Genomic DNA, 15,988 nt, shown 5'->3' with positions numbered 1-15,988 from the left:
TTCAAAGCAAACTCTTTTTTGAGTAGTAAAAACTTAAACTTTTTTAGAGCTTTAAATGATTCATTTGAGAAGCTCTGCAGACGCAGTTTTTACTTTTGTTAAATAACAGCAAACAGCAATTAATAACTTGCGAAACTTGTCATTTTATATTGCGCTTATGTATTGTAGCGTTAAAATTCTGCATATAACTGTTTTTATCTCTTACAAACAGTAATTTGTGTGTTTAAACGATTAAGTTTAAAAATTTTCTTTCCATTACTCCTTTCTTATGTCAATTTAGTACTTTTTGATTCTACGAACTTTTTATTTTACCAAGGATGTAATTGTTTCCACTGTACAATTTAAAAAAAGAGAAAGATGGAATTTTATACTTGTTTGTTGTGATTTTGTAACCTGCTTAAGCGTTTTTAATAGAATGCATGTTTAACTGTTGAACAATGTGTCAAAAATAAAAGTACTACTATATATGCAGTTCATTGATATGGACTCTCCGTAAAATGTGAATGAAAGGCGGCGCAACTGAGGAAGCAGAGCAAATAGGGGATAATCAAAATGGCGGTAAGCAATCGTGGTAGGAACATACAGGCAATGAATATAACATCGTTATTTAGTCGTATTCATGGTGCTTTTTCTGAAGCTATGGCCACTCCAAAGTTTGTGATAGATCGTAGAACTATTGAAAAGACTTGGAAATTAATGGATAAAGTGGTGAAATTGTGCCAACATCCGAAAATGAACTTGAAAAATAGCCCTCCGTTTATTTTAGACATCCTTCCTGACACGTATCAACACCTCCGCACGATTTACCATAAGCATGAAGATAAAATGTCCGTACTCAATGAAAATGAATATTTTCGAATTTTTATAGACAATTTAAACCGGAAGTGTAAGCAAGCCATAAAACTTTTTAAAGAAGGAAAAGAAAAAATGTTCGACGAATCTTCGCACTATCGACGAAACTTAATAAAACTTAGTTTGGTGTTTAGTCACATGTTATCTGAACTAAAAGCAATATATCCTAATGGTAGTTTTTCCGGGGATGGTTTTAGAATTACTAAAAGTGATGCCGCTGAATTCTGGAGGACTGCCTTTCAAGATAGGTATACAGTGTTTACAATTTTCTGTTTTGTTTACAACTCATGATTTGTTCCTTGGCGAGTTCATTCATTTATAAATCTTTAAATAACTGTGTAATTTTACTATTGCGGGCCTTGTCCATCCATTGTATTTATTTAAAATGTATAATAATTGCTCTAGTTAACATAATACATTTGAACGCTAGTCTACAAATACTAAAGATTTATTGGATCGGTTCAACTTTGGTCAAGCTTTACTGAAAACTACAGCGTATAATTTGTTTTGAAATTGTGTTACAGCAAAAAAATATGAGTATATACTCGTATATTTTAATTTTACGTACAATTCCTCCCTTGCGGAAGTGAAACGATAGTACCTCACACCACTAAAGGATGTAGGGCTACGTATGTTTTGAAGTTCTAACAAGCATCTTTTCATCTATGCATTGTTCTCAATTTGGTCTTTTAGTGTAAATTATTTAATTCCCTCCATTGCAAGGGAAAAACCTAACAAAACTTTGTATTCCCACTGGATGCTGAGTAAAATACTAATTAAAAATAGATAATAATTCCTAGCCAGCTTTTGAGTGTTTTATAATATAAGGGTGGTGGCTAACCAATTCTTGAAATTCCAAAAATGAAAAGCAGAGGAAGCTTTCTATCAAACATTGTAGTATTTAAGGATTCACCTATTTCACCTGTATTATAATTCTGGTGAAGAATTATTCTTGATTGTTCTTGTCATGTTTGAAGTAAAAGTATCAACACTAAGCAGTTTAGTTTCCTGAATTACTCAACCATATTGCGCTAATCATTAAGCAGGGATACCCCCTCCCGGGAGGGGGGGGGCAAAAGTTAACCCGCCTCAAATACTACCAAGTATGCCCCTTCCCAAAGATATTAAAACTCACTCAAATGCACCCCCTAAAACTTTTGATGGCTCAGTCTGCGCCATAGACCCCCCCCCCCCTTGTGGGCACCCCTTCATATAGTATAAAAACCAGCTCCATCCATTTTTAAAAATTTTACAGCAGAGTCAAAAAAGCTTCCTGTGTCTTTTGAAGCAAAATCAGTTTTTGACTGCCTTACATTTAGTAATTTGATTGAGCTGGATGCATTCCAAATCGTTCTGTACCATGATAGAATATCACCAAGCAATATCAAATTTAAAAAAAAAAAACTTTAAATTCATGATTTGAGCTGGTTTTGATACTTAACACTTACCAGCTCCATCAATTAAAAAAAAAAAATCCAGCAAGGTCAAAATATGTTCATTGGTTGTGCTGCTTTTTGAAGCAAAACTTGTTTTGACAGCCTTACTTTTTGACTAGAGCTGTATACATTCTAAATCACTTTATAACATGATAGTAGAAAGTAAGAAGTATCAAATTACAGAAAAAAGGGGGTTGAAAATTCATAGTGGGAACTGGTTTTGATACTAAACACCTCATGGTATAAAACCTTAATTTTCGTTTTTTCAGCTTTTGCTATTCAGGTTTATCCAAATAAAACATGTTTTATATTGTACCGTTCAACAACCAAACTAAGTGTGTTCATTTCTGTCAGAAAAAATCCTTACCAACTATTAAATTGTTCATTTTCTAAAACTCAGAGGGGAGGGGGTTCACAGGACTCATGCTTTTCAGAAAAGTAAGTCGATTGTTTAAATCTTGGGCTTTTTAAAAAAATTTAAGTTATATCTAGAGTAAATATATTTTAGCAACGCAATGAAGAACAACTTCTGAAAAAGTAATATACAGTATGCATGTGATTAATAAAGTGATTTTATATAATTGCCAGTGATTAGGTATACCAGACTGATTTTGGGGTAAAGGAATCGGAGTCGTTGGAAAATATGCCAACTCTCACTCTGGGCTTCTTTTTTTCTTTGACTATTCTTATATTGAAAAAAAAACTGACTACAAATTGGTTTGATTTATGTATAAAGACCTATACTAATAAAAAAAAATAACTACCATTAACAACTGACTTTTTTATTTATCAAACTTTAATTTTCTGTAATAACTAGGTATCTTTGTCGACCAGCTAGTTTGCTTGTTTTTTATAGCTTTCTTTAATTATTCAGCAAAGATTTTGTTCCGTAATGTTTTGTAAGTAGAAACTTTTTGAATCGGAAGTAATCACCTTCAAATAATAATAATATATTTTTCACTTTGATCTCAATTATAAAATAGTAATAATAGAAATGTATCCCTGAGGCAAGTCAAGTTCCTTAGCGTGGTTGGAAACTTTTGAGGGAGCAGCAAATTCAAATAAGTTTTGGTGTGAAAGAGCTAACCCAAAAGATTTAATGAAATACAGCACATGTTTTTTTTTAATCCGAAGACTCTTCTATAAACTTGGTTCTTATTTGAAGTTATGAAATAAAATCAGTTGTATATGGTTACCTGATTACAATGCTTAATAGAAGCAGGGCTCATTTTCCTCCTACTTTTCCTACTATTCCTACTTTTTCCTACTTAAGTAGAAATTGTTCTACTTTCCAGCAAAAATTCCTACTTTTCAGCAAAAAATTCTTACTTCTCCTATTTTTTAGCATGATTTTCCTTTAGAATTTAACTTGAAATTCCTTCAAAAGACTTTGAAATTGATGTGATTTCAAAAAATTTGCATTCAGAAAATGAAAATTTGTTAATTGTAAATTGTTTATATATAATATTGAATTTTTTTCACAAAGTTATACATGCTTGCAATTTCTTCTGAATTCTACTGCTTCTGTTAAGAAAAAACTTTGGTTTTTAGAAAGTATATAGTAAAAAAATTCCATCTATATAAGTACAAACTTTTGATAATTATACTTAATTATGTATGTTATTCTTTTTTCTTTCTTTTTTTTTTTTTTTTTTTTTTGCTGGCATGTAATGTTAGTTATTATATTTGAATTTCAGTTTGAACTATAGTCAAAAAAACGGAATCCTCCTCCATCTTTTTTTTTTCTGTCACATTTTCGTAAAATTCAAGAGTTTTGTGAAATAGATATAATTTTCAGTATGGAAGAATGAAGTTAAGTTAAATCAGAAAAATAAAAATTTCTTTTTATGTTAAAAAAGTTTTAAATTATAAATTTCATGTTATTTCTGACCTAAAATATTTTGTTGCATACAAAGTAACTAAGTGCAATTAGCTCAAACGTTTTGCTTTCTTTAAATAGATAGTTCTTTAGATATAGTAACATTTAAAGCACAATAAAATGCTGCTAAATGGTTATCATGTACCCAGTACCTCTCTTGCCAGAAACCAAAAAAATTCCTCTTTCCTCAATCAATATTGATTTTGAAGCTGGCGCTTTGCAATAAGATAATAATTCTGCAATGTTTATTATTCAATATTGTTTGAACTTTATTATGATTGTCCTAAAAATGTTCTGAAATTTTATCTAAATTGTATCATAATTTCTTTAAACATTCTTGCTACTGACAATAGCTTAGCTCAGGGGTGCCTTGAGTTTTAATTTTTGAATGGCAGAAATTTTGAATTTGGCGAATGATAAATTACAGGTATCAACATATAAATATAACTTATAGTAAAATAGTAGTTTAAAAAACTTCAAAAAACACTCTTTTGTAGCAAAATGAACCTTATCATGTAAAGTTTATTTTTTACTTTTCAGTTTATTTTGCTACAAAAGCGTGTTAGTGTGTTTTTTTAGTTTTTTAAACTATTATTTTCTTTTTCTTTCTGTTTCTTTTTTTTAGTTCAACTTGTTTAACAAAAAAAATATTCATTTCAACATTTTTCAAAACCTTTTATATTCATAAAATTTGCCCAAAAAAAGTCCCTATAGGTCTCGGGCAGCATTCAAAACGCAGTCTTTTGAACTCCAAAAATAATAATTATACTCCTTAAAGCGTAATAGCCGAGCTCTGAAAACATTCAACTGTGCTGATAAATTGCCTGTGGAGTAATTGTCCAATCCAGCTAATCCATCTCAGTCATCAATGTATGTGTGCGGAAATCATATTTATATTACTTTGAAAGTTTGAGATATATTTTAATAAAAGTATTGTTCAACAATGGCTTGATCAAAAATGAAATGCTAATTGAAGACTCATCTAAATTTTGCCATGAAATTACTTAAAAACAATTATAACTCATGTTGTAATTACCTTAGAACATTGGAACAAACATTGTCTGATGCAGAAAAATCTAAGGTTTTTATAGATATTTTCAAATCTATATTTTTTTAATTTTTCTTCTTCACATTGTTGGATTTATGCCGAAATATTGATTAAAATTGGAATAAACTAACAATTAATAGTTAATTAATTTGATTATAGAATATTGCATTGTAATCGGGTCTGAGGTCGCATGTCAAATTTCAAAAGAATCTGATCGCAGGAAGTGGGCGAAATTTGAGTTGCAAGATTCCGTTACAAGATACATACATACATACACGTAAAGTTAATAAAAGTGTGTTAATAAAAAAGAGACATTTGGGTATCAAAAAATTGCAGTTATATCCCAAATTTGCGGGATAAAGAAATTTTTGGAAAACCACAGTGACCTCCCACTGGGGCATTCTTGGCTTAGCTGCACAATAGCATTTTTGATTAAATTAATTATAGAGGATGATATCGATAATACATAAAAAGAGTCTTTAAAAACATCTCAAAGTATTTATCCATTTTGAATGTACAGCATTGTAAAAATCCAAAAGATTCAATAAACTTTGAAGGCTTAATATACAAACTTGAAATTAAAATTTAAAATAAAGTCTTTTTTTTTTCCAAAATGTAACTCTTCAGAATTTTTTTTTTAAATGTATGTATTGAAATGGTGTGAATCATAATGGGGTTTATATTTAAATGTAAAAAAAAAAGAAAAGCTTTCTTTGAATGTGTCACCCCTGCACCAATTTCATTGAAACCCTAAATGGTAACATAAATTTTAGTAGAAAATTGTATTCATTTTACATTGAATGACTCACAAGTTGTTGAGTGAAAAAATTCTTGTTGACTTAAGACTTTTCTCGAAATGGTGCAGCAAAAATTGTATATTTGATTAAATGTTGCGACTAGTGTATTGAACTAAGTCTCAAAAAAAAGAAAAGAAAAATGGGAGGGAGTAGGTTCTGAGAAATAGAATAGCATTTGGTTCAAGTATTTATTCTTAATCAGGGGTGTCCACCTAGAGGGGTCATGGTGCAGATTGTGTCGTTGATTTTTTTTGGGGGGGGGGGGGGGGAGGAGGGGTGTTTTAAGGGGTATTTGTTTTTGGGAGGGCTTCCTATAGAGGGTTTTTTTGTGATGTTTAGGGTGGTGCGCTCTTAATTTTTGATATTGGATAATAATGTTTTTCATATCAAATTCTACCGGTAATACGTAAACTGCTTTGAAGCAATAAACTCAAATTTCCTATTACAGTGGACAAACATTATATTTTTTCTTCTTTTTTCTTTTTTTTTTAATTACTTGCATGCTTTTAGCTAGCATTTTAGAAGTATTTAGTTAAATTTACATATTAGTGTTTAAAAAAAGAAATTTACAATTTAAAATTAATAAAATTTTCATTTAAAAGAATAATTTTAGATGAAATGTAACTGAACTCTGGGATAAGGCATTTAACTAAGGATGTAGCCTTTAAAAATTATTAAATTAAAATAGCAAAGCCTTATGTACTAACAGTTTTAAAACGTTACAAGTTTCCGGTGTCAACAATCTAACATTGCTTCGACATATGTATTGTACATGTCTTTTGATTCCATGCTTATGAATGATGTTTTATTAAAATTTTAAAAAATGGTGAAATTAAAATAACAAAGCTTTATGCCCAACAGCTCTAAAAAGTTGTAAGTTTTACTTATAATTTGAAGTTTTTGCAGTCAACAATCTAATATTGCTTCTACATCATTATTGTACACATTTTTTGATTTCATGCTTACAAATGATATTTTGAAAAAAAAAAAAAAAACTTCAAAGAAACGTAATTTTTAATAACTCGAATAAGAAGTTGAATTGACCTAAAAGAAGTGTATATCGTACTCCAGTTAAGTATAATTATGTTTGTATTTTGTTTGTTTGTTCATTTATTTATATATTTTGCATGTAAGATATCTACTGGCAAGTTAAAAATATGAAAGGAAGTTCTTCATGAAAAATATTGTTCAGTTACTTTTTAATTGTTTCGAAAATTTCCTATTTTTGCATTAAAATACTGGTCTTACATTTTCCTACTTTTTGGTAAAAGTGTCCTACTTTTCCTACTTTTTTGCAAAAATATCCTACTTTTCCTACTTTTTGACCGTCAAAATGCGCTATGACCCCTGTAGAAGTTAATGTTAAAATCTTAATACTAAGGTTAATTCTAAAGCAGCCAGTGAAATTAAAGTTCAAAATTGAGAGAAGATGAAATAGCTAGGTATAGTTTCAAAGCTGTATACCACCGCATTTTGTGTAAAATTTACTCAAGATGCATATGTAACCTATCCTCCTCCAGCAACATAGCCCCCTATTTTCATTAAAATTTTATGGAGGAAATATAATTTAAGATTTATTGGGAAAATATTTCCTTTTGTAATCTTTTAAATTAACTTGGGGTATTACCTCCCACCCTCAGATCGGTGTCACCAGGGGGGCTTTGCAAAAAAGCTTCTTTCTCTAAAGTAACAGCTTTCAAAAATTGGATTCACATGATTTAATCAATATCATTTTTTTTAACATTAAAAGAAAAGCAAATTAAATCCTTCTTTTTTTTTTTATTTTATTTTTTTAATGGGGTTTTTGAGAAATCTTACTTTAAAATTTGCAAATATTGGAAAATTTGATTCTCAAATTGAATTTCCCAACGTTGTATGCATCTTAAGTTTACAATAAAACCCAACTTGAAAATTTCGTATCAAATATTTCAATCTGTGTTTAGTATTCTTTCCTCCTTCCTATGAGGAGAAAAAATTGAAAAAAGAAAAAGCTGGTGTCAGAGTTGACGTTTCAAAATCTAGGAATCTGCCATATATTCCCTCTGACTCAGCAGCCCTGGATTATACACCGTTCCCCTAAATGATAAATTATTGAATATTGTTTATTAATTTCTCCCTTTATTTATCTTGAACTCTCAATAGGGAAGGTGATAGAAGTCCATAACTTCTGCAGAAATCAGTTCATAATTTGTGAATAAAAATTTTGTTAGTTGATGCTGTAACAATATCGCTCTAGAACACGGTTCCTCAACTTTTCATGACATTTGGCCTCCTTATGAGCACCAAAATCGTCTTCTGTAGCCCCCTTCTTGTATTATGTTACTTTGTGAAGACCAAAACCTGGTAAATGTGGATATTCTCTGGTGAGTATGAACATTCACATAGTAAAGACATCGGTGAAAGGCTGAAACTTTTTTATTAATTACCGGCGAGCGTTGATTTTCCAATTTAGGTCTTTTTCTGAAACAAATGCACTACGGATTTATGTAGTACTCGGTTAGTAAATTTTAAGAAATGAGAGCTTGTTTAATTTGTTATAAATATATATACAGTTGATCTAGTAAATACTAAAGCAGATCAAAGATGATGATCAAATTGTCAATTAAAAAAAGTTGGAACTGAAAATTCAAAACTCTCAGTTTGACTTATTTCAAATTCTCAGGTGATAATATTAAACACTTTCTATCTGTTGAAAAATAACCTTATAAAATTCAACAAAAAGTTTTTCATTTGAAGTTCTTTCCGATAAAGCTAATCCACTCTCATTCGTACTTTCTACAAACTGTCCAAAACCTTTTTAAAAAAATCTCCCCCCCCCCCCAAAAAAAAAAAAATCAAAGAAGTCCTTAAACTGGAGTTAGTAAAAGATGTGGAAAAAATAGGACTATTTTTCCTAAACTCACTAAGGGGTAGTAGCACATATACAAATCTTTCCGACTTTTTCAAATGCACTTTCAAAATTTTGTTATTATATAGGGGAAGGTGGGATACATTTTAGGTAATGATTTTTAGAAATTTTCAAATAAATTTTCAACAAACTTAACTGAACATGTTAATTTAAACACCCTTTTGCTTCAGTTAAATTTTCATAATAAAAGTTAAAAAGTCATTACAACGTCCCAACCTGCTCCATTAGGTGAAGTACCTTGGCAAAAAAATTTACATGAATAAAAAAATATTGATCCTAATTAAGCGAAAAAACCATTTGTTTATAAACTTACAGCCTAACAAATTTCATTATGTTATATATTCATTTTAAATTTAGCACTTATATACTGTTTTGAGTTCTTTTACTCGATTCATCTGTTTTAGCAGCCTCTCTAATTGAAAACTTATTATTAAGAACATTTTCTGCTGCTATTTCAAGAGCAGAAGCCCTTTTCTCAATTTTAGTTCATCTAAAACCTTCATTAATTTTATAAAGCACAATAAAATTGGCTTTTTATGTACTACAGTGGTGGAGTTGTGTCCCAACCTGCCCCGCTTAGGTAGTTATTTCAACCAACTTTTTAAAAGTTAGGCCCTTAACAGTACACTATATTTTTTAACTTTTGAATTATTATGAAAGGACATGTTTTAATTCCCACATGTGCTCTTATTTAAATTATTTCATTTCATACTTGAAATTTTCAACAGTGAAACCATCCATTAATGTAACTCTGAACCTCTGTAAACAAAGAAAATTAGGTTAGTGCTTATTTGTTAATGTCAGAAATTCAAAGTACACGGACGAGTAGATCCTGCTGCCTAAGAAAACTAATTTCTGTTAACAAAATTATATATAAAGCTGAAATTTATGGTGTCCCAAGGTGCCACCCTCCCCTACTATTATGTTGAGCTAATTAATTTTATTCTTTGACTATTTTATAAGGGACCTTCTTTCATGTTCTTGGCAACAAAAAAAGCTATGCACACTGCATAATTTTAAAATTGAAAAATTTACAATATTTGATATGAATTATTTGGAGAAATATTGAGAAAAAACAATTCAGTAATGTAAGTTGTACAGGTTTCAGTAATGTAAGTTGTACAGGTACAAGTTTCTGCCGAGGCGGTTAAAACCACTGGTAGAAACCGGTTAAAACCTGCATGGCAAAAACCACTTTCTGCCACTTTGTGGCAGAAACTGGCAAAAACTCTCAAAATGAAAAATCAATTCTTGATATACAACAGAAAATGCATGGAAAAAATAATTATTAACCAAAGTACTGTAATTTTATTACAAAATTATCAGGATTCAAAATCAAATGTTACATTGTTTGGACCCTGCAATTGCCTCTTAGAAAAGGTGGTTTCAAAAATCTAAACAGGTTCTCAATTTACTACGCACAAATGAGAAATTTTAGAATATTCTTAAAACAGAAGAGCTAGCAGACAATGCATCAAGGAGCAAGCAATGTTTGTGAAACTTTCATCTATTGCATAGCTGGTCCACCATGTAGTAACTGGGGTTGTGGTAAAAATTTGACTGGAAAAATAAGTTTTGAGAAATGGGGCCAATTTGTTTTGCAAAGCTTTGACATTAGGGACAAAATTTAGGCAAGTAAAATTCTGGCACTTTCTTCTTGAAGCACATGACATGATAATTTCAATCACAAAAAATTTAGAGGAAGCATATAAGTGAGCAAATCAGTAATGCCTGTTTAATTCTGTATGTCTCCTCTTTCCTAAGAATCCCTGTATGATTTTTTATCCTTTGTTAAATTAATACAAATACTAGGAGCCTCTGCAATTGGAAAGTTCCCTTTCTGAACTAAATCAAGGGCACTTGCATGGGATTTTATTTTTTTAAATGATGAAATGATTTTTAATTTTTTAGTTTACTTAAAGAAATATCATTTACTAATTACTTGAGTTATTAAAGACATTTTTAAGTTTTTGCCAGTTTCTGCCGGTTTTTGCCGGTTATAACCAGTTTCTGCCACCGACACGGCAAAAACTAGTTTCTGCTGGCAGAAAGCCAACCCTGAAGTTGTATGAAAAGAGACAAATTGTAAGTTAATTTTTCCTGGATCAAACAGAACTACTAACATTTGTGTTGCACCTTTTCTTATTTTTTTTTTTTTTCTGCATGGAAAACAAGTCATTTAAGAAACTACCCAAAAATCATGAAAGTCTGACCGATCATAGTGTCATTCATGCTTTAAGTGCACCCAAAATCAAGGCACGTGGTCTGAAACTCACTTTTACTACATCGAGCAGTGACTCCTTCAAATGTTTAATTTTTTGCAAGCCTATTTATTACTATTATTTATAATGTTTTATATTTTTCCTTAATGATATATTCTTCCAATTTTTAAATATTTTATACAGAAAAAAAAGAGCTTATTAGAGTAGTTAAACGAAGTATTACAACCTCATTGTGCTTATTCGTTCTTATTTTAAGAGATCAAAACTTTCTGTGTAAATTCAAATGTTTCTTCAGTTAAAGCTATGTTATTTTTTTCATATTTTAGCACAATAGTTCCATGGCGGTTGTTTAGACAGACTCTTCATCAGGTTCATCCAATTAGTTCTGGTTTAGAGGCAATGGCATTGAAGTCTACAATAGACCTTACTTGTAACGATTACATATCCAATTTTGAATTTGATGTTTTCACCAGGTAAGAACTCATAATTTTTATCTGTTATTTAAAACAGTCAACTTTTTATCTAGCTGTGTCAAGATATCATTTTAATTAGGCTTTCAAAAATTAAGCTGAAGATTACCACTTTTTACTACATTGAGGAGGGTAGTCATAAACAGGATTGTCCGGTTTGTTCGCCCGGACAAAATATCATTTTGTCCACTTTTCTTGCTAAATAAAAATTTTTATATTAAAAACGAATGACTCAGCAATAACAAATAAATGATATATTCTTCTCATTGAAGAAACATTTTTATATCAAATTATGACACATGCAAATATCTATACAATGAAATATTAATTAGTTTATTTAAAAGTTTCTTTTAACTACAGTAAATTTATATATTGTATTTAATTTTTAATGCATTTAGAAGCAATCATTAAAAATGTACACATTTGTTTTGAAATCTAAATACAGTGCCCACCTCTTATTAAAGTCACATTCGTTCAGAGAAAATTTGATTTTATAAAGCGACTGATTTTATAAACCAGCTACCCCGGTAGCAGAAACTGAGAGATGCGAGACGTGCGTCGCAGATTTTTCAGATTTTTAAAGGTAATTTTACCAAAAAACGAAAGGAAAGAAAGAAAAAATAAATAAATGAAAGAAAGAAAAGAACTACAACTTTTTTGCAAAGATCGGTTTTTGACCGGAAATGCGATGGATGCTTCAGCATTTCAGCTAGAAACATAATCGCCGTATTTGGTCATTCACAAGATCGAATATAGATAAGATGCTTATAAGTTCCAAAGTATTCAAAAACAAAGCAGAATTATATGTTTTTTTAACTGAAAACTAATGAAAATAACTTAAAATGTGCAGCAAATCGGGTTTTTTTCCTGATTTTTTAAAATAATTTTTTGGAGAAATGAAAAGTTTTATATTTAAAATTTCACGTTATCCCCATTGCTTTGGACGCAAAAGCGCTAAAAACTTTTCAACTAAAGTGTAGTCTCATGAGGATTTTTATTTTTAAATTATTTTTTGCTACAATTTCAAAAATTTATACTTTAATTTTTGGCGTTGTCGCCATGTTTGGTCATTCCAAAGATGTTCGTACACAAGACTCTTTAAGTGCCTACGTTTTCATATACGGAATTGGATATTATCGCAATGAAAACAATTGAAAATTATGCAAAATGTGCCGTTTTTTCGGATAATTTTTAATTATTGTCTTGAGAAATGCAAAATTTTTATCTTTAGAATATTATCTTATCTTCATTGCTTTTGAGGCTCATGTGCTAAAAACTGACTATTTCATATTAATTGTAGTTTTTTAAGGATTGTGAATCTATTGCTACTTTTATGTAACAAGTTAAAAAATCTATTTATAATCATGAATTTTTTGCGTAGACGCCATGTTTGGTCATTCGTAAGATGGAAATGGACGAGAGTATTACTTGCCTAAGTTTCCAAAAACAGAATTGGATATGAACCTCAATACCAACTGTTAAAGATAACATAAAATGTACAATAAATCATGTTTTTGAAAAATTATTTTCATGAAAAATGTGAATTATTATCTGCACAATTGTATTTGATCCTCATTGCTTTGGAAGCTTTGCCATAAACTAAAACATTCATCTAAAATGCAGTTTCCTGCCAACTTCTCATAAAAGAGTCAAAATCAATGACTAAATAAATTAGCAAATTTACTAATTTATTTATTTATTCATTTTTTGAAAAAAAAATATTCAAAAACCTATTTTAACTTAAATTTTCCATTTTTAAATGAATATGTATTGGATAATTGTTTTTCTTAGTGTGCAGAGTTCTATTTATTTTTATGAAAGTAGTGAAAATTGTCCCCCCCCCCCCCTTTTATACTTTAAAACTCGGCGACAGTGGTAACCACTAAGTTTTTCGGGTCTAGTGGCCACTGGCCAGTTGGAAAATTTCTGAGTCTTGACCTTCACAAGGGACTTGTGTATTTTATGAAAACTTAAAATAAAACTAATAAAAATGCTGCAGATTATTTTCAACTGCCCAAAATAGTGTCGCATACAGAATAGAAAGTTTCTGCTACTGGGCCAGCTACTTACATTAAGAGTTTACTCCCAAAATGTTTTTAAGGATTTTTAAAATGCAGGTGACCTTTTAAGCATGTGGTACATTTTTTTATTTATGCAAGGGTCTTACTTAAACTATTATGATATTTTTGTTAGATTAATGGGATTTGATGTAGTGATTCAATATCTTTTGAAAGTTTAAGTTTTTGTAACTTTCAACATTACCTCCTCTTTACTCTAAGCTGCATCTTGTGATATCAAGTGATTTTCTAACATCTGTTAAAGACAAAGAGTAAAAATTTTGTTGACTGTGAATTGCAAATTTGGGATTCATAGAAGGAGCAGGCCTAGTCTAGCTTATTTTGTGTGTATGTGTGTATATATATATATCTTAATATATAAAAATCTTCTGTGCGGACGTTTGTCACCATAAGTCTTTTAAACGGCTGGACCGATTTTGATCAAAAATTTTTTGTGTAATTAAGTTGTGGCAAGCATGATTTCGAAGCGCGATGGATCGAATCGGAAAAGTTTTTTTTAATTAATTAATTTAAACATTGGATGGTTATAGCTCCCAAATGATTAATATTTATTTTAACCTATTGTTGAGCGAGAACTGAAATAAATATTTAACCCGTTGCCAAAGGACAATAAGAAAGCCAGCTCTGCTATTTGTAATGAAATTTCCTACACTGTGATATGTCAATTGAGAATAGATAAAACTTAGATGGAGAGAGAGAGAAGCCTTCACATTTCTTGATAGCAACGATTTTAGGTCCCGAGGTATATTTAAAAGTAAAGTACTGGAAGGTTCAGGCAAAACGTGTGTTCTGTCATCGTAGTTGAACCATGTGACCGGATTGGTGCTTTAGGTCTTCCCAACCAAATGATCAAATAGCAACATTTGTTTCTCGGCTCAAATCCATCTGAGTTTTGGCACCAATGTCAAGAATACTTTAAGGATTATCAAGCTAATCAGTACATTATTAACTTAACAGATGATGGAATTAAAAGATGAAACAAATTTTATTTTCGTCCAGATAAATTACAACAAGGTAGTACTGGTTCTGTACATTACATTCTGTCTGGTATTTGGTTCTGTACACAAATCATCAGTGCAGTTGAAGATCTTTATCTTTGGTGGAAAGAATATATTAGACAACATATGAAGTTATAAAAGTTTTCGTTCAAAAGATCGAACCGCTAATCGGTCGGAGCTAGCTTCGCTCACTGATCGGCTGGATTACAGTAACATGGTGGCTTGGCGACTTTGTGTATAAACAATGGAGTTGCATGTTAATTTGTTTACATTTTAAAGCTACTGTTAATGTAATTTATTGTATTTTTTGTTTATTTGGCGAAATATTTCAAATTGCATTTTTTTTTTTCGTTTTTAAAGAGTGTTTAGTCATTTTAGTTGAAGAATGTGTTTATTTTACATCGGGAGGGGAGGGGGGTGAGTGATTTTTACTTATTCAGAGAACTGTTTTTACCTTTATCATTTTTTTAAAGATATCCTTTCGATTGTTTTATACTTTTTCATAGAGACGTACCGAGTAGCACTTTGGCCGAGTAGCCGAGTACCGAGTACTCGGCCTTTCACTACTCGGCCGAGTACCGAGTTACCGAGTACTCGGCCTTTCACGACTCGGCCGAGTTACCAAGTACCAATTATGTTTTAACAAGAACCACCGACACACATGTCATGAATTTTGAACTTATTGGAATAGTAGTATAGGCCTCCTTGTCCATATAATAGTTTTTAAAACTAAATTCCAGCTGAAATTTAATTACGCATTACATAAACAATTTTGTTTGTGTCAAAAATTTTACCAAAAAATGATTTTTAAAATTAAAAATAAATAAAAGGTATGATTAATCAAGTTGGAATTAAAACAAATTACAGTAAAATCCCTCTAATGCGGACACTAACAGGACAATTTTTTTTGTCTGCAATAGAGAGGTGTCCGCAGGACAGGGGTTTAATAATGTTATTTGCATTGGAACTGGGGAATTAAAAATTGTCCGCATAAGAGGGGTGTCCATTAGGAGGGGTTTCACTGTATACCAATCAATTATAGTTCTAGTCCACCAAACATAAATATTTTTTTAAGCAGATAAAACAAATGTGCAAGAACACTGCAGACACATGTTTCCGCCCCCCCCCCCCCTTACAAGGAATGTCTTTTTCAGTGCATAACATGTGAGCTAGAGAAGGTAAAGACATTCAACAAAAAAATCCAACTTTAGTCGGATGCCTTTAAATCCACAAGCTCCCATTTTGTGCATAGAAAAAGGAATTCCTTGTAACTTCCAAAACACGTATCTGCAGTGTTCCT

The 15,988-nt window shown here is 30.7% G+C and overlaps 1 protein-coding gene across 1 annotated transcript in view; it reads left to right on the top strand.

Moving 5' to 3' along the window:
• Positions 1 to 513: 513 nt before the first annotated feature.
• The window catches only part of LOC129227057 (E3 ubiquitin-protein ligase CBL-B-like), a 54,626-nt gene continuing 39,151 nt past the window's right edge, over positions 514 to 15,988 (top strand). Inside the window, exons 1-2 of the mRNA XM_054861700.1 lie at positions 514 to 1,100; positions 11,469 to 11,615. Coding sequence (XP_054717675.1) covers positions 553 to 1,100; positions 11,469 to 11,615 — 695 coding nt within the window. The 5' untranslated portion in view covers positions 514 to 552. The remainder of the gene's footprint in view (positions 1,101 to 11,468; positions 11,616 to 15,988) is intronic.

Source organism: Uloborus diversus, chromosome 7 (assembly GCF_026930045.1).
Source record: "Uloborus diversus isolate 005 chromosome 7, Udiv.v.3.1, whole genome shotgun sequence".
Lineage (NCBI taxonomy): Eukaryota > Metazoa > Arthropoda > Arachnida > Araneae > Uloboridae > Uloborus > Uloborus diversus.
The sequence above is the reverse complement of the archived record's forward strand: the minus strand, read 5'-3'. Positions and strand labels throughout refer to the sequence as shown.